Raw genomic sequence first — 17,719 nt, 5'->3', positions numbered from 1 at the left:
AGCCTGGGGCCATCTCTGCTGCTGCCTGCAGGCTCTGCTGGCCATGGCTGCTCTTCCTCTTCCCTGCTCCCAGAGCAAAACCTGCTCCCAAAGGCGGGATCTTTGTACCTGCTCGTTTAACTTTTGCCTTCCCTTTATAAGCTGAGACACCTCTAGGAATTCTCTGTGGAGAATGGCTTGTCTTCTCCCCCCACATCAGACTAAATAAAATGCCTTTCAAGCCAGCAGAGGCCTTTTGCTGATTATACCCAGCAAACAGACAAAAACAACCCTTTGCGGGAAGAAATTGTTCCCCGTGTCCAACCTTGGCCTCAGTTTGGGACAAATGTGGGAGTGCTGGCATGCCCCCAGGATGATCCTGCACCTCTCCACATGGTGGGTGAGCTCCCAAAGCCCCCTGGGCATCTCCTCCAGGGAGAGGACGGCCTGAGACACTTGGTCGTGGCTGCACCTTTGATCCCTCAGCCCCCCATGCCTGGCAAGCACAGCCCAGCCGTGCACACCTCCCGGGGGAAAGGGTGTTCACTGAAGCTCTTCTCCACCAGCCAGCAGGACCTCCTGGCTGCAGCACAGCTGAGGCCTCATCTGGGAACCGACTCACACGGGGAAGCAGCGACATCAGCTGATGAGAAGGTCATCAAAGGTAATTCTGGCGGCACAAGATCCACAGGAACAACAAGCCAGAGGTTCTGTGCTGCTCTTGCTCTCCCCTCTGAACTTCTTCATCTCTTCCCATGCCCTCTCTGATCTTCAGCTCCCCTCCACACTCAAGTCTTCCTCTCTCTCCCCTCATGACTGCACAATGACATAGACTTGTTGCCCCCTTCCCTTTCACTGCTGTTCTCCTTCTCACATCTGATGGTGCTTGAGGAGGCCGATGGGACACAAGGTGAACTCCCTCACACCCTCCTTCCACCTCAGAGATGTGGCACCAAGGGTCCTGCAGTGGGGAATCCTGTGGTACCTTCCAAAGTCCCTGGTGCAGAAGATGGACAGGAGCCATCCTGCTCTGTGAGGACTGCACAGAAGCACAAGCCTTACCTGGATTGCCCTTAGCAAGTTGGATTCACTCAATTAGGTTGATTTTCTACATTCTAACTAGGAGGAGGGGGGAAGCAGGAAGATGGGGAACAGAGCTCAGTAAGACAAGTCAGTGCTGGCAAAAATCAGGAGCCCTTTCCATGCACAACCTCCTCCTCCCCAGGACAGGGCTCAGCAAGGCCTTCTCCAGCCAGCCCTTCTCCAGGAGCAGGGGGAGGAGGTTTGGCCTCAGCTGGGGCTGTACAGGGGCTCTTCTCTGGGTGGACCTGTTGGTGTGAGGCCACAAAAACGACCAGAGGGCTGGAGCTCCTCTCCTGTGAGGACAGGCTGAGGGAGCTGGGCTTGTCCAGCCCGGAGGAGGCTCCGGGGAGACCTTCCTGGAGGCTTTCAATACTTGAAGGGGGACAATAAGAGAGACGGGGACAATAAGAGCGATGGGGACAGACTTTTTAGCAGGGCCTGCAGTGACGTGACCGGGGGATGGTTTGAAACTGAAAGAGGGGAGAGTCAGACGAGATGTCAGGAAGAAACGTTGTGCGGTGGGGCCGGTGAGACACGGGTTGCCCAGAGGCCGTAGGTGCCTCGTCCCTGGGACCATTCCAGGTCAGGACACACGGGGCTCTGAGCAGCCCGGCCCGGCTGGAGCCGTCCCTGCTCCCGGCAGCGCAGGGGCTGTGCAGGACCCTCCCACCCCGCCGCGCTGAACAAGGAGAGGTGCGAGGTCCTGCCCGCGGGAGGAACAACCAGGCGCCGGGGGCGGGTGGGCACCAAGGCGGGCAGGAGCTGCCGAGAATCAACCACGGAATGCTGCCGCCGGGGGGACCCTGGAGCCAGGGCGGGGAGCGGGGCCCCAGCCCGTGCCTGTCCCGGGGAGCCCCGCGGAGCCGCCGCGTCGCTCCCGGCAGGTTCGGCGGGCGCCCGGCAGGACGATGACGCCGCGCCTTGCCGTTCTTCTATTGGCTGTTTGTGCTGTCCGTCTGCCCTAGTCCCGCCCCTCCGCCGCTGCCCGGCCCCTGGATTGGTTTCCCCGCTCAGGGCAGATGAAGCCGCCTCGCGCGCCGCCATTGTGGAAGGGGCGGGGCCGCCCCGCTGCGCCTGCGCGCGCCGCGCCGGGCAGGAGCGGCCCCCGCGAGAGCGCGCCCGGTGGGGGGATGCGCGCGCGCGGCGGGCGGGGCGGGGCGGCCCGGCAGCCCCTTCCGCGGGCGGCGGCAGGTGAGGGGGCGCGCCCTGCCCGGCGCCGTCCGGGACGGGCCTGGGGGCCTCGGCGGGGCTTCCTGCGTGTGGGCCGGGCCGGGCCGGGCCGGGCTGGCCCGCCCGGCTCCCTGCGCTGAGGTGGAGGCCTCCCCGGTCTGGAGAGGTGAGGAGAGGTGAGGTGGGGCCTGCGCCGCGCGGCCCCGGGAGGCGAGGAGAGGTGAGAGGTGAGGTGAGGTGAGAGGTGAGGGGAGAGCTGAGGGCCCGCCCGGGCAGCCCCTCGGGGACCCCTCGGGAGCCGCTGCCCAAGCCCTGCATCCCCGGCTACAGGAGCACCCTGGGCCCCGGGGCTGCCTCGGCCCTGCCCTCAGCTCTGCAGCACAGAAAGAGCGGGAGAACCGTTCTGCTTTGCAGGGTTTCCAGCTGCCGCTGGCCCAGTCCTCACCTCCCCGTAGCCCCGGGCCGGGGCGGTACCTGCGGGAACCGCGGCCTCCGGAGCGGGACGGGCAGAGCGCTGCTCGGCTGGGGGGGCTTTGGGCTCAAGGGTGTCACTCAGCCTGCTTGTGCTGAATTAAAAGCAGGTTTAGGAAAGAAAGCACGTCAGTCTCTTTGACACTGACACCTGAACCAATGCACGGTGACATGCAGAGCTTTTGGTACATGTGTGACTTGTTTGACAGGACAAAATGACTTCAGGTCTGAGGTGGCCTCCGGCCTCATGGTGGTCCGGGGAAGTTCCCCCAGCTGCATTCCTGCAGAGACCTTGCTGACTCGCAGACAATGCCCACAGTCTCTGCCAACATTGCTGTCACCTCTGCAGAACTGAGTCCTGAGGCAGCAGCTGTTCTCACAGGAGGCGTCTGCAGAGCGAAAACCTGAGTAAATAGTGAAAACCTCTGTAGATTTTGCCTACAGAATTCTTATGCAGCCTTAAGTTTCATGAGGCTGTCACAACCAGTAACAACTTTATTAGTTGTACAGCCCTTGTTACTTGTCTTTGCTTTCTTTGCAAACTCGGGAGCAATGACCATCTGGATGAAAACTCAGCTCTGTGGTGCCCCTCCACCACATTCCTCACCTTCCTTGGAACCAAAAGGGAACTTTTTAGGATGAGTTGGAGAAGCGTGACTTGCTGTCTCCTTCTGCAGAGTCAGTGTTACCATGACTAGGAATTTTCTGACACAGACTGTTACTCTTTTACTACCTTTGGCCATCTCTAATGGTCCACAATGGTTTCTGAGTGCCATAGTCTTTGGCTGGACTATTTAGTTCTTGAGATTTGTGCCTTCTGAATTCCCTGACTGCTTCAATGTGGAATTGAATTGGATCCTGTAGGTATTGTCAGGTTTTTGTTGCACTGGGTCACATAAATGCTTGGTGCTGCATGTACCAAAGGAGTCAAACAGCTCCTTTTTGTGACTGTAGGATGGGACTTAAAAGTTACCATGAAATTCAGCAAGAATGTGAATGTTTTGTGGCCACAAAAAGGAATGGCAGCTAGCAAGAAGATTGAAGAGCTTTAAGTGCTTCTCTTTGAAAATTGAAGTTCAGACATGATGCTGTAGGCATTGATTATTTCCTCTCTGTAAAAAGGAGGTTGATTTCTGTCTGTTGATGTGCAAAATACTTGTTTTGATCCAGTTTTCATTTCCAGGTAAAGCTCTGCCTTTTGGCTGTGTCTCTGGGAGGGTCCTCAGAGAAGTGTTTGTTCTGGTGTTTGCTCATGGGAGGTACCAGTGCAGGAGGGTTTTCCTTTCCTGAAAGACTGGCTTATAAAAGGCTTTTCATGGTTTGTGTGAGTAATTCAGTGAGATTTCTTTGCTGGATTTAGACTTGCTAGGTTTTAAATAAATAGACATTGTACCTAATTCTAAGTGGGTGCTGATTGTGGTTTCAGGTGTTAGTTTCTCAGACCTCTGCTCAAACTAGTTTTCAGCTCAGCTGATTCCTTGCAATTGTTTAGTTTCTGTTTTGACTCCTCATAAATGATTAAGGTCTACAGCATCCTGGGACATTTCACAGTTTACCAAGGCTTAGGGTGAGGAACCACTTGCCTTAAGTTGTTTTGATCCTGCTCTGAGCTCCATTAGATTTTTTTCTTGCACTGGGAGAAACAGTGGAAAGTTGGTCTTTATCCATCCTGAGCCACTCATGACTTCATTGCATTCTCTGACATCCCTCTTGGTTCTATCTTTTCCAAACTGAGGAGTATTTTACTAGCTCATACTTAGGTAGGAGATGTTGTATGCTTTTCGTCACCTTTGCATCATTTCCACTTCTGCTTTTTTTCCCCCTATAGAGAAGAATCCAAGGCACAGGTGGGGCTCTGGGGACTTCTGTGGGGGCACAGGGCTGTTCCTTTGGGGTCCCTGTTCAATCTTAGCAGGCTGTTAATTACAGCTGCCTCTGGCTTCATTCTGCTGCAGTGGGTTTTGAGATTGCTTCCCTGGGCTGGCTGAGGCTGAAATGTCTCATCTACCAGGACTTGAGTGTGTCTGCAGAATGGTGGGGTACCAACACGTGCCCCTTTCCAGAAGCTCCTGTTGAACTTCCTGTTACCGCTCTGTCCGCGTTCACTGCAGCCACGTGTGCTCAGGGACTCGCCCTGTGCAGGGTCTGTTCAGCAGCCACATCCAGTGACTTTCCTGACAAACTGGAGCTTCCCAGTTGGCCAAAGATTTACTTTTTTCCATTTCTCATCTAATTGCCTCTTAAAAATCTCATTCAGGGGGAATTAATTTTAAACTCACTTAGACATTAGGGGGAAATTCTGGAGTGTGAGGGTGGTGAGACCCTGGCCCGGGTTGCCCAGGGAAGCTGTGGCTGCCCCATCCCTGGCAGTGTTGAAGGGCAGGTTGGATGGGGCTTGGAGCAACCTGGGCTGGTGGGAGGTGTCCCTGCCCATGCAGGGGGTTGGGACTGGATGATCTTTAAGGTCCCTTCCAACCCAAACCTTTGTGGGGTTCTATGAGATGAAGCCAGAGAGACTCAGGGCCTGAAAATGTAACTAAACAGCTTTATTGAAGAGGCAACTGATGAAACTCTTAACGATCAACAAGAAAATAATGAAATATAATAAAATCTATTCAAAACATGAAACAGGATAACATAAACAGTGGGTGGGGCTGTCAGGCGTGGGGCCACGTGGGGGCTGGGCTGGGCTAGCGGGGGGCACGGGGGCTGGCCCGGCGGTTCGGCGCTGGCCGGGCGCTCCTGCCCCGGCCATGGTGCAGAGTCTGGGTGCACAGCCCTGGGGTTGTGCTGCTGGGGGCACCTGCTGGAGGTGGGGCCACGTCCATGGCTGCTCTTCATCTTCACTTGGTCCACTTCCATTGGCTCTTCCCTCTCCTCTGATGTATCCACTTCCATCAGCTCTTCCCTCTCTTGCCCTGGGCTCACCTTCCCAGACTCGGCACCATCACCACCCGGCTCAGCCTCCACCTCCTCTTGCTGCCCCTGCTGCCCCTGGCTCCCGGCTGGGTTGCCACCCCGCTGGCCACTCTGTCCTGCCTGTCCACAAGCCATGTTGGCAAGTGACTGCCTGGCAGCTGAGGGGGCACTGTGGGCAGCCCGGGGTCCCAGCAGGCAGGGCCATTCTGGTGTCAGGAGGCCACTGTGATGGGGATGCATGTGGCCAAGTGTGGCTGTTGTGGGAGCTGGGGGGGTGACCCCAAAGGTGGCTTTGTCTGGGAGAAGGAGGAGGGTGGGGGGGTGAAGGGCCCCTTTCCTGGGGGTCACCCCCCTGTGCCCTTGTGCTGCCCTTGGGCCAGGGGCTGCCCTGCACCTCCCCATGTGTGCTGGGCTGTGGCCCCATCCTCGTCCCCGGAGGAGATGGCAGGGCAGTGTTCCAGAAGGGTCAGGGTTCCTCAGGCCCCCCAGGTGGCTCCCTGCAAGGGGGCAGCCCCTGTGCCCAGCAGGGGCAGAGAGGGGGCAAAGCATCCCGCCATCCCGCAGGGGCAGGGAGGCGCAGCCGTCCTGTGCCGGGTCTCCCGGCGCTCCCTCCAGGAGCTGCCCATGGCCCAGTGTTGCGGGGGCCCTTTCCCCGTCCCCCCGCCCTGTCCCTGGAGAGGGGCCATCTCTGGTGCCCTGAGCCCCGAGGGACTGGGAGGAGAGGGCCTGGCCCTGGGGCTGCGCTGCCACGGGACACGAGGAGCCGCTCGGAGGATCCTGTGCAAGTGCCCGTGGGCGACAACCCCCTCAGGCAGGTCTTGGGCCACGCTTGGGCTGTTGCCTAATATCTCCTCTAAATCTCCCCTTTTCCAGTTTTAAGCCATTCTCCCTTTGTATTCTCCCTACAAGCCCTTGTCAAAAGCCCCTCCCCAGCTTTCTTGTAGCCCCTTCAGGCACTGGAATTATCTCTAAGGTCTTCGTGGACCCTTCTCTTCTCCAGGCTGAACAACCGCTTCTCTTTTTCTGTTCATGCATCCTGAGTTTGGAAGCTCAGGAGATGCTCATGACCTTGTCAAGCTGCTTTCTTACTATTCTTCTGCAGTAGAAGTTTTGTGGGAGGGTTTTGTGGTTTGTTTTTCATCAAAATTTGTCAAAATGTTGAATGCTGCATGAGGGATAGAAAGAAGCGGGATGCACTTGATAACAAAACGTGCCTTGTGTTGATACTGACTTGTAACTTGTCGCATTTTAGGAACTGCAGATGGGAGGGAAAGCTGAGGAGCTGAGTGTGATCTTGAGGGCTCAGGTGTAGACTCTGATGCCTGAGTGAGCACAGGATGAAAACACTTCCCGGAGTGGGTGTATTTGGAACTGGCAGCACTGCCCGGCTCCTGGTGCCCTTGCTGAGAGCAGAAGGTTTCTCCATTGAAGCACTTTGGGGGAAGACAGAAGAAGAAGCCAAACAGCTGGCAGAGGAAATGAACATCTCCTTCTACACCAGCCGGACCGACGATGTCTTGCTGCACCAGGACGTGGATTTGGTTTGCATCAACATCCCTCCACCGCTAACGCGGCAGATCGCTGTGAAGGCTCTAGGTACCTTTTTATCTTTGGAGCTGGACCTCAAACCCTACAGCTCCTTGGCAGATGGAAATTTGAAGCTGTTATCCCAGCACGATTTGGGTTTCACCAGTGCTAAAGGTTCTGTGTGGAATGAATTGGTGGTACCCTCTATGAGAAAGGTTACCTAGATTTTTTTTGTAACGGTGCTATTTATCATTGCTTACAGCTTTGGAAATCTTGAACCAATTGGGCTAAAATACCCCATGTCTTCTTCAGACTGAACTTAGGTGGGGAGCTTTTTAAAAAAATGAGCTTTTGCAGAGATGATGATAAGGGGGTAAAATGTTTTAATGCCCATTTAAAAAAAAAAAAAGAAAATAACAAAAACTTAAGTTGCTTAATTAATTTCAAATCTGAAATTAATTTCAAATGTTGACATTCTGCAATAGGAAACCGAGATCTGCCTGGGCTGGGTGGGTTGTTCAGCTCTGCTTGGTTTTCCCCACAAATAAAACCAAATTGGAAGGTTAAAATCCTTTGAAAAAAATCTTTGCATGCACTCAGTGGAACCTGTGAGTTAGCACCAAAATTCTCTGCAGCTGCTGCTTTTGGCCAATGTGCTGGGGCTGTGACCACCCCTGGAGCTCGCTGTGGCCACCCATGCCAGCAGGCTGGCATGGTCTTGGATGCAGCCTGGCTGGAGGGCTTCTTCCCCCTGTGGCAGGAGGACAGATGCTGGAGGAGGAGATGATGTTGGGAACAGCAGTAGGAATCCTACAAGATGGGCTGAGTGAGGGTGTCTGGGAGAGGAGGTTCAGATGGGATACTGGGAAAAATTTATTTCCTGAAAGAGCGGTCAGGCATTGGAACAGGGTGTTCAGGACAGTGTGGAGTTACCATCCCTGGAGGTGTTAAAAAATCTGTGGATGTGGCACTTTGTGGTTTAGTTGGCATGGTGGGGGTGGGTTGATGGTTGGACTTGATGATCTTAGAGGTCTTTCCCAACCTGATTCTATGACCCCGAACTGGTGGGGCAGGGAGGTGAGAACCAGCTGCCCAACCCCCCTGCCAGTGCTTCATTCTCCAGCGTGTGACTCCACAGTGTTCATGTCCTCTCACATAGCACAGCCTGGGGGTGAGTTTGGGTGTTATTGTCTAAATAACAAGTGATATTTTTACAGTGTTTACAGGAGATCCATGGGAGTTAATTTTAGGATGGGTGATATCTCAAACCTCGTGAGCCATCACGGTTTGTTGCTCTTAGCCTTTTTGCTCTGCAGTAATTTGCTTTGGAAGTAAACAACTCTCTGCCAAACATTTGCAATGCCACTGAGATATACAGAGAGAGATTTCAGGCGCTTTTCCCCCATATTTTTTTCTTTCCCATTGTTAGATTAGTTTCTTTACCTCATTAGAGTACTGCATTTGAATGTGAGGTATTCTGATTTTTTTAATATTTAATATAGGTTAGAACGGATCTGTTTAAATATGCTATAAGTTCTGTTAAACACCTGTTAGCTAGAAAGTGTTTCACTAGTTCTTATGGCTCTTGATGGTCAAGTGGGCTAAAAGGAGAGCATTGAATCTTCTCTGGTGAATGATTAACTAAAATGGATTGAGATGCTTCTTGGAAGGCTGGGAACCTGTAAGATGGCATTATCCAGAGGAGGAGAGGGGGATAAATCTGGTGCAAAAGGACTGAGGTGCTTGACTGCAAGCACAGGTGAGTGGGAAAGCTGGAGAAATTAATGAAGTAGCACAGAGCAGTTTATGCTTCACTTCTGGCTGTCTTGAAATGTTCTGGTCTGCAGACTGATGCAGGCATCTCAGAGCCAGGGTGATGCTGACCTTGGCTTTCAGGCTGCTGGGTTTGCCACCATGGTGCTCATAGGTTTGCCATGGGGTCTGTCGTGACATGCTGTGAGCTGGTGTTGGAGCATCCTGAAGGAACAGAAAAACAGGGCAGGGCCTGAGATGGCAAGTACATTTTCTCTGAGAGTTCAGATTGATGGAGGGGTGTTTGTAATGGGGGGATTGTTGCCTGTGAACTGGATTCAATAGATCCCAGAGACTAGGCTGCAGAAAAGATCAGGTGTGGTGCAGTGACAATGGTCTTGTTAAAAAACAGGAACTCTGGTTTGGTTTTGTTGAGGTTTGTTTGTCTTGAAGGTGTTTCCACTTTTATTACTTACTTGTATACTTTTTCATACTTCCTCTTCTTCCCCCCTCCCCCATTATTTAAAAATGTACTTACCTTTTTGTTTCTGGCAGAGAGGAGGAGGAGTCCCAGTTTTTCCAGGAGGTGCAGTTTACTGGTGTGTTTCCTACTGACAGACATCCCTGACCAAGCCCAGGTGCAGCTTGGGCATGACAGTAACACTGCCCTGATTTCATGAGCCAGACACAACAGATCAGAGCCCAGGGGATAATTCAAATTAAGATCAATGTAATCTTCTGGTTTATCTCCACGGCAGGTAAAGCAGGTAGCTCTTCTAAGATTTGTGCTTCTTTTGATCCCAGAGGAACTGAATTAATTTCACAGTGTCTGTGTTGTGGTTCGTGTCCCGTGATTAAATTGTGTCCACCTTTGCATTAGGTGAGCACAGAGTGGAATTACTGGCTGGAGTGGAATGTAAAACGTTTGTGTGTGAGGCACAGGAGTGCAAGGAGGCAGGACATGAGAAGTCCTCAGAGCAAAATTCCTTCAGGATGCTGAAGATAATACTGCTGCATGCACTGAGCCCAGCTGAAAGGGAAGCTTTGTGCAGGGGCTACAGAGGAACCTTCTACTTTGTCTCCCTTAGATTATACTGGTTGACATCATTTAAGACATCCTTGCAACACAGACTGTTTGATTTTGAGGAGTCCCTACAAATTACAGCACATATGTGTTAATGATGAAGGAAGGAGCCAGGAAGGGCTTTATCACTGCTGGGGGTTGTGACAAAGCCAGATTTCCTGCTCTTGAAACAGGATGAACGAGTGTGCTGGGAGTGCTCTTTGCATGTTGTGCTTCCCATCTCTGTAACAAGTAGCGTGGATTTATTTTCAAAAGGTAGGCAAACAAGAATGAAATGAGGGAGTGTGTTTTGGAATGATTGTTTGTTCGTTGGGAGACTTCCAAAGCAAACCAGCCCAAAGCAGCCAGTTATCTGGAAAGACTCCTCAGACACTCCCAACTTCTTGTGGTGGGCAAAGCCATGGCTGGTATGCTTCAACAGCAACTGGTTCTACATCTTCCTAGGTGCACCCTCAGGTGTCTGACATTACTTGGGAGAGTAGAGAACTGGGGCTTCAGTTCAGTGGACATATTTACATGGGATAAACAGATTTAGTGTTTTGAGTCAACATTATAACTCTTGCAGAGAAGGGCAAGACAGGGGACTTTAGGTGTTTCTGGCAAGTGTTGGATGGGCAGCTGTGTCTGTGATAGCCAGGCAAACAAACAACCCACAAGGTGAAGCAGTAGCTGTTAGGGTGAGCAGGCTGGCCCAGCCAAGCCCTCTCCTACCCTGCCTGGCCAGGCTGTGTGCACAGAGCCCTCCCCCTCCAGGCTGCACTGCAGGGGGTGCATGGGTGCCCCTGCCTGTCCCACCTGGACACAGGGCAACAGGACCTCTCCCTGTCAAGAGCTCTGGTGGGTCACTTCCCATACCAGGCTGCTCAGTGGGACCCCCTGGAACATGGAGGACCTCCTTGATGGAGCAGTGGGCCAGGTGTGGTCTGAGTGTCCTTCCTGTGGCCTCCTGGTATGTGCCTCTCCTGAGGCAGAGGAGACCCTGACTCACATGCATGGTGGCTGTGGAGAGAGACAACTCCTTAAGGTTTGGGTTGCACTTTTCCTCCCAGCTGTTCATGCATGCTGCTCTTCCTGAGGCCCCACCAGGCTGTGGGGTCCCTTCCCCTTCGTCCTGCCCACCCTGACACCCTCCCTGCCAGGTGGGGATGGGGGGATTCTGGTGACTGCAGGGACCTGTTTCCATCCCCAACTGCTGTCGTGGCCCAGGGCAGTGTTTCCCAGGTAGCACAAGAAAGCAGTGAGTTTTCTGCACTTGCCTTGTATCAGCCAGGGCTGTAAAATACTTAATGTATCACAAGTGTTGGATGTGGCTGTGGTGTGGCTAAGCAGCTGCAGGAGAAGGCAGGGCCTTGTTGCTGATGGACACTGGGGATCTGGCTAGAGACCTAAAATTCCTTTAGGAGTAAATATTCTCAGTTATTCTGCTGTCAGATAAGTCTCAGCTCATCTGTTGTTTTTTGATTGCTTCCTTAGGATGTGAACACACTTTGAAGTTGATATTTCCTTGACTGAAGCCATAATTTGGTTGTATTACATTAATCTGAGTTGAGACACTGCTTTTTAAATGTTACGTTTATTTACTAAATCAGGAATTGGTTTGAAAATTCTTGGAATCCAACAGGTGCTTTTGCCCCTGAGTAAGGAGTAGATGGTGTGTATGATAACCTGTCTGGGGAATGGTGTTTCATTCAGTGTTAATTACAGTCATGAACTGTTCAAGAGATGGTGGAGAGCTGCATAGGTGGACAAGTTAGATAATACAACCAATACACAATAGAATGTGTTCAGCGCTAAGGAAGCAGCACTGAGAGTGAGAAGCTCTTCCCAAGGAACCTTTAGTGCAGCTTAGAGCCCACAGGGACTGGGGGCTGGTGACATTGAGGGAGACTTGAGTGGAGTGATGGTCTGCAGGAGCTGATGCCCTCCGTGCAGGCAGGGTTCACTCTGAGGTATGTGCAGAGAAGACCCTGAGGCTTGTTGCTAAGACAGCCTGCCATCAGTGGAGCTGTTGGTGTCCTTGCTCACTGCTTCTGAGGTGGGGAAACCACAGCTCCACCTCCTCCTTCTTTCCAGGCATTCCTCCGCTTCTGTGGGCTCCAGCCCACCTCTGAGCTGCTGTAACCCTGCTGCTTGGGAAGAGGAAGCCCTATACTGGGCTGAACTGGTGGCTCCAAAGAGTACCAGAGCCCTGTGGTGGCTCACGTCTCCTAGCTGCTGGGGACCTCAACATAAAACTTTGCAGCAGTGGTTTATGGTACAAAATTCGAGGTTATTAATTATCAAAATACTGGTAACAAGATGAGAGTTGTGAGTTGCTCTGCCTTGGGAAGCAGAAGGCACAGCCATGACACTGGTAAGGGACCTCATAACTATCTCAGATACAGCCCTTGTCCTTGCTGTGTGGCCACCTCTGTGAGCCTGGGGACAAGCTGGAGATGTCCCACTGTGGGCAGAGGTGTTGTGCTGTACCCAGGCTCTGTTCTGGCACGCCAGCTGTGCCAGCTCCCAACAGAGCATCAGTCAGTTCTGGCTCCCTGGGACTCGGCCTGTGCTGGCAACCAGAGCTGAGGGGAGGTGGGTGGCAGAGCAGGGGCAGCCCAGGTGGGACTGCAGTCCCCAGCCCACAGGGGCAGGGTCCCTTGGCTCAGCCTGCTCTGCTCTCAGGTCCCCTGCTGCAGGGACCAGCCCCCTCCATGCAGACACTGTCCAGCTCCTGGAAGAGCCAACTCGAGGCAATAACCTGGCAGAAACAGAGCCAAGATGAGTGATTGTTTCCATGTGGGATTTGTACCCTGGGCTGCTCTGTGCCACCAGGAACAAGGTGAGAAGCAGTGGAGTTGTGGGAGGAGGGGGGAACAGGGCTGGCTGGGAGCTGCACCCCCTGTATGTGGGTTGGGCGTCACTTTTGTTTTCTGCAGACTTATAAGAGGTTTGGATCTGCTGAAGTTGCTGTTAATATCCTTATGCTTTTGCTTCTTGTCTGCTTTTATGTAACCTGGCTTGAGAGAAGTGCCATTTAAAATCCCTGGGTAACAGGAAGGCAGACAAAGTGTCTACAGATGCACCAGCTGGCCTTGCAGAAGATCCACCAGGGCAATGTGCAGGATTGGGGATGGGAGTGTCAGAAATAGTCCCTGAAATAGGGGGTTACCAGTGGGCAGCCAAGGGTGTCCTCAGGGAGTTTGATCTTACTCTTTGCTCATTAAAGCTTCTGTTGACTCGCATCTATTTAGGGGATTTCTGTGGAAGAGACCACAAAAAAACTGTAGTCTTATCTTTTTCTCACTGTTTTTTGTTCATATCTTTTAGAAATAGAGGTTCAGAGTTTTCTCTAGCTGTAGGTGTCCCCTGTCTGAGGTGGCCTGGCCACTAGTCACGGGAGCTTGCTGGCCTTGGCCTTGGCCTGCTCAGAGGGTTCCTGCAAAGCATGTTGGGTGCAGCCAAGAGGTTGAGTGCTGAGAGCAGGGGCTGCAGTGTGGGATCTGGCTTCCCTCCTGTGCCACAGTCCAACTGAAGTGCTGGTGCTGTTATCCTCTCATTGAGGAGTTGATTAAAGGCTGTTCTGAGCAGGAAGCACAGTCTGCCCTGGGGCAAGGAAGCTTTCAGAGAGGTGCCCACCACCGTGTGCGTCGATTCTGGGAGTACTTGGGCAGAAACTGTGGTGTGACATGACTGACCTCGAGGTCTGACATCACCAGGTGTCATGAGAAGGCAAGAATCCTTCAAGTGTGTGTGAGGCATGGATGTGTGGTAGAGGGGGACCTTCCTGTTGAAGCCACAGGATTTCAGACTACAGCCTCTGTGCTTTCCAGCAAACCTCATATACTGGGGCACTGGGGTGGCTGGACTGCAGTCCTAGGTCCCAGGTCCAAATCAACAGTTTAGGACTAAAGGATTATGTGTGTTTGGTGTAGGACCACTTAACAGCATTTGTCTGTTCCACTTCCTCCAGTGAAGACTGCTGTGTGAATGGATTCTGAAAAGTGGCAAATAGAAAGTAATTGGATATAAATGCAAGGTGATTTATTAAGGTGACAGATAGAACAAGTTGGAGATGGTCATTGATAAATGCTCTGACTACAACAGTGGTATTCATAGATGTCAATACTGCAGCAATAATAATAAAAGTACACAATACACCCAGGGATGCTTTCACCCCAAACCAAAAGGTGAAAGTCATGATATCTCACCCAAGGAGGCATCCCTGCCTGGGGGGAAGGAGAGAGGATCAGGCCCGTTGCCCCATTCCAGGGGAGGTGCTCTTCTTGCGACAGTAAATGGGCATCACAGACAAGATAGCCACGGATAAACTGCTCCAACAGTGTAAATGTGCATCATTTCATGTGGGAATAGAATGGGCCCAAAAATATTGGAAAAATGAGGAAAAAGTGGTAGACCAAATAGAACAGCAAAGGAATGAGCAAAAGTGCAGACAGGGGAAGGGAAAAGGAATTATCTGTGCTGTCCTAGGGGCTTGTTTATCTTGTGTGCAAAAGGAGATCGAAGAGCCCCCAAAAGAGTGCAGAGGTAGGTTATAGTGCTCTCAGAGCAGAGGTCCTCTCTGCTGAAGTACACACCCTTACAATTGAAAATGGAGATCTGAAACAGGAAATAGAGAACTCCTAATGTCTGGAGACTTGTCGGTACACCCCTGGTTGTTGTGTTGAAAAATGTGTAGGTAAGTATTTTATCAGAACATATGGATAGGGAAAAGTAAAGCCATGCCATGAGAAAAGGAGAGCAAACCAGCTGAGCACAAACTGTAGGGATTTGGTTAAGCTTGCACTGGGGTCCCCTTTTGTATCATTTTATTTCTGCTTTAAAGTTTAAAAAAATAATGAAATATTGACTGCCCAGATTGAGTCACGCTGAGTGCAAGATGAAGTGCATCAGCAGGAAGAAAAACGCAGTGGGTTTCAAAACAATCCACCTGCCTAAACATGATTTCTAATCCTTGTATTCTGTACACAGGCCGTTAAGTATCTTGTTTGTTCTGTTTCTATTAATCTATTTAAAGTAATACATTCATAGTGACGGTGAAATACAAAGTGAAGATCAAATCTGCTCTTTGCTCACCTCTTCCCTGCAGGGTACATGATGGTTTTTTTCCTCTGGCTGTACAGGCATTCAAATAATTTCATAGCTATAACATGGAAATCATGTCTTCTTTTGATGCCATGTGGAGCCATTTGGCCACTTATCTTTCATGAGGTAAAAATACTCTCTTGATTTGGAGCCTCTGGCTGTGGGAGTTTGGCAGCTCTGCAGCTGGAGCATCTCAGAAGCAGCCTGGAGTCTTGCTGCACTTGACCTTCCTATTTTAGATCCCAAACCTTTGTCTTTGAAATTGCAGCAGGAAGTCCTGGCTTTTTTTACTTAAAAAACACACTTCTTGACAAACTTCGGGGTGCGTTTCCCTCGTGTGGGCTAAATTGTATGTATGTATGTATGTATTTATTTATTTATTTCCCCTTTCAGGAATAGGAAAAAACGTGATTTGTGAGAAAGCTGCTACCTCTGTGGATGCCTTCAGGATGGTCACAGCTGCCAGGTATTACCCCAGGCTGATGAGCATCATGGGCAACGTGCTGCGCTTCCTGCCCGCCTTCGTGCGCATGAAGGAGCTGATCGAGGAGCGCTACGTGGGCAGCGTGCTGATCTGCGACGTGCGGGTCTGCGGGGGCAGCCTGCTCAGCCACAAGTACAGCTGGATCTGTGATGAGCTGATGGGAGGAGGTGGTCTGCATACGATGGGCACCTACATCATCGACCTCCTCACTCACCTCATCAGCAGGAGAGCCGAGAAGGTCCATGGGCTGCTCAAGACTTTTGTGAAGCAGAACACAGCTATAAGCGGGATCCGCCACGTCACTAGCGACGACTTCTGCTTTTTCCAGATGCTGATGAGCGAGGGTGTCTGTTGCACTGTAACTCTCAACTTCAACATGCCTGGGTCATTCATCCATGAAGTCATGGTTGTGGGGTCTGCTGGTCGCCTCATAGCTCGTGGGACAGACTTGTATGGGCAGAAGAACACGGCACTCCAAGAGGAGCAGCTGCTTACGGACTCTCTGACTGTCAACAAGGGCCTTTTGGATAAGGGGTTTAAGGACATCCCACTACTCTACCTAAAAGGGATGGTGTACATGGTGCAGGCACTGCGGCAGTCTTTCCAAGACCAGGAAGACCGTCGGACATGGGATCATAAACCTGTCTCCATGGCAGCCTCTTTTGAAGATGGTCTCTACATGCAGAGTGTAGTAGAGGCCATCAAGAAATCCAGCAGGTCAGGAGAGTGGGAGGCTGTGGAGGTGATGACTGAGGAACCAGATGCCAATCAAAACCTCTGCGAGGCACTTCAGAGAAATAACTTATGAGTATTCCTGCTTTGGAAGACAATTCATGCTTCTGGCTGTAAAGTAAAAAAAAAAACCTCTCAGTTTTTAAGATATGTAGATTCTTATTTAATAACCTGAGTTCCTTGGCTTTTTTTAAACATGTAAAATATGTCATGTTCTGATAGCAACTGTTCTGATTTAAATTGTTGAAAGAGTTTTAAATGTTTCTGGTTTTGCAAATGTTGAATTTTTGTCTTGGAGACTGGTAGGAAAACTTGAATTGCCCTTTGCACTTGCAGTAGCTGAAGTGACGCATGGGATCTCTGCGTCTGCAGGGCTTGGAGCTGGGACACAGCCCTGCTGCACAGGTTGCTTATTTTAACTATTTTAACATGAGAGCACATAGAGCAAGATCAGGGAGTGTCTGTTGTTCAGATGCCTTTTCTTTCTCTTTTGGGGACTGATGAAGTTTTACCCCTCAGTTTGTAAAGTTTTTTATGAAAGAGTTGAGTGATGTAACAGGCCTCTGAACTCCTATAGGACAAGAAATAGAAGGAAGGGATTGAAGTTTGTCACATGAGGATCAGCCTTTTGGCTTCCTGCACGTGGCAGATGTCTTTCAAATGTATTTAAATTAATATTTTATTTAAATGATGATATGAATTCTCTGTTGACGGTGGCTTGGCAGGAAAAGCTTCAGGAATTCTGTGATGATTTGTGCAAGTCTTCCTTACCTGTAGACATTATTCCTTCACCTCAAGAGGCTGCCTGAACCCAGCAGCTTTTTTTCCATCAGCTCCATGTCCGTGGCTTGTGTTTACTGCCTGGCAGTGCCGGTGTCGTGGGGCCATGTTCCTGTCCTGCCCCCCAGGGTCACAGGATTTCCACAGTGTTGTGGGTAACCAAATTGTACAGCATTAAGCTCCCAGGGACCTGAAGGTGGAGGTAAGGAGGTATTTCCTACCTCTTGCAGCTTTCTGAACGTGCTGGCTGGGTCATTGTCACACTACACGCATCCTGGTAGTTGAGAGAATGGGGACTGAACTGCCGTGGGTAAGTCTGCTCTTAATCTCAAACACTGGATGTTAATTAACTCTCTGGCCCAGCCCATCCTCATGCCCTCCTGCAGTTTATGCCCTTTGGAGAGTTCTGTTGGCAGATCAGGAGTAGAAGTTAATTCTATTTGAGAAATGCTTCTCTCTCAGGCAGGTATGGGATAGTCCAGTTTTACTACATTTCTTTTGTGTACTTGAAAGCTTTTTTTTAATGTATTTCCCACTAAAGTGTAACCCTGTGTATTTATATATATTAACAAGCAAACTGCTGTTTCATAAGCTGGTCCTTCCTAAAAAGTATCTTGTTTTCTACAGAAATAAAAAGTTGTGTTTGTTGAGGA

At 51.0% G+C, this 17,719-nt stretch overlaps 1 protein-coding gene across 2 annotated transcripts; it reads left to right on the top strand.

Annotated features, from left to right (window-relative positions):
• Positions 1-2,187: 2,187 nt before the first annotated feature.
• On the top strand, positions 2,188-17,719 carry GFOD2 (glucose-fructose oxidoreductase domain containing 2). 2 transcript variants are annotated; one of them, XM_051629554.1, is made up of 3 exons: positions 2,188-2,253; positions 6,875-7,218; positions 15,464-17,719. In XM_051629554.1, exons 2-3 carry the CDS (start codon positions 6,960-6,962, stop codon positions 16,360-16,362), a joined length of 1,158 nt encoding a protein of 385 aa, XP_051485514.1. In that variant the 5' UTR covers positions 2,188-2,253; positions 6,875-6,959; the 3' UTR covers positions 16,363-17,719. The 2 variants fall into 2 exon arrangements, with proteins under 2 accessions (XP_051485514.1, XP_051485515.1); XM_051629555.1 differs by lacking the exon at positions 6,875-7,218 and having other exon boundaries at positions 2,219-2,253.

This window comes from Apus apus, chromosome 11 (assembly GCF_020740795.1).
Source record: "Apus apus isolate bApuApu2 chromosome 11, bApuApu2.pri.cur, whole genome shotgun sequence".
Taxonomy (NCBI): Eukaryota; Metazoa; Chordata; class Aves; order Apodiformes; family Apodidae; genus Apus; species Apus apus.
The sequence above is the reverse complement of the archived record's forward strand: the minus strand, read 5'-3'. Positions and strand labels throughout refer to the sequence as shown.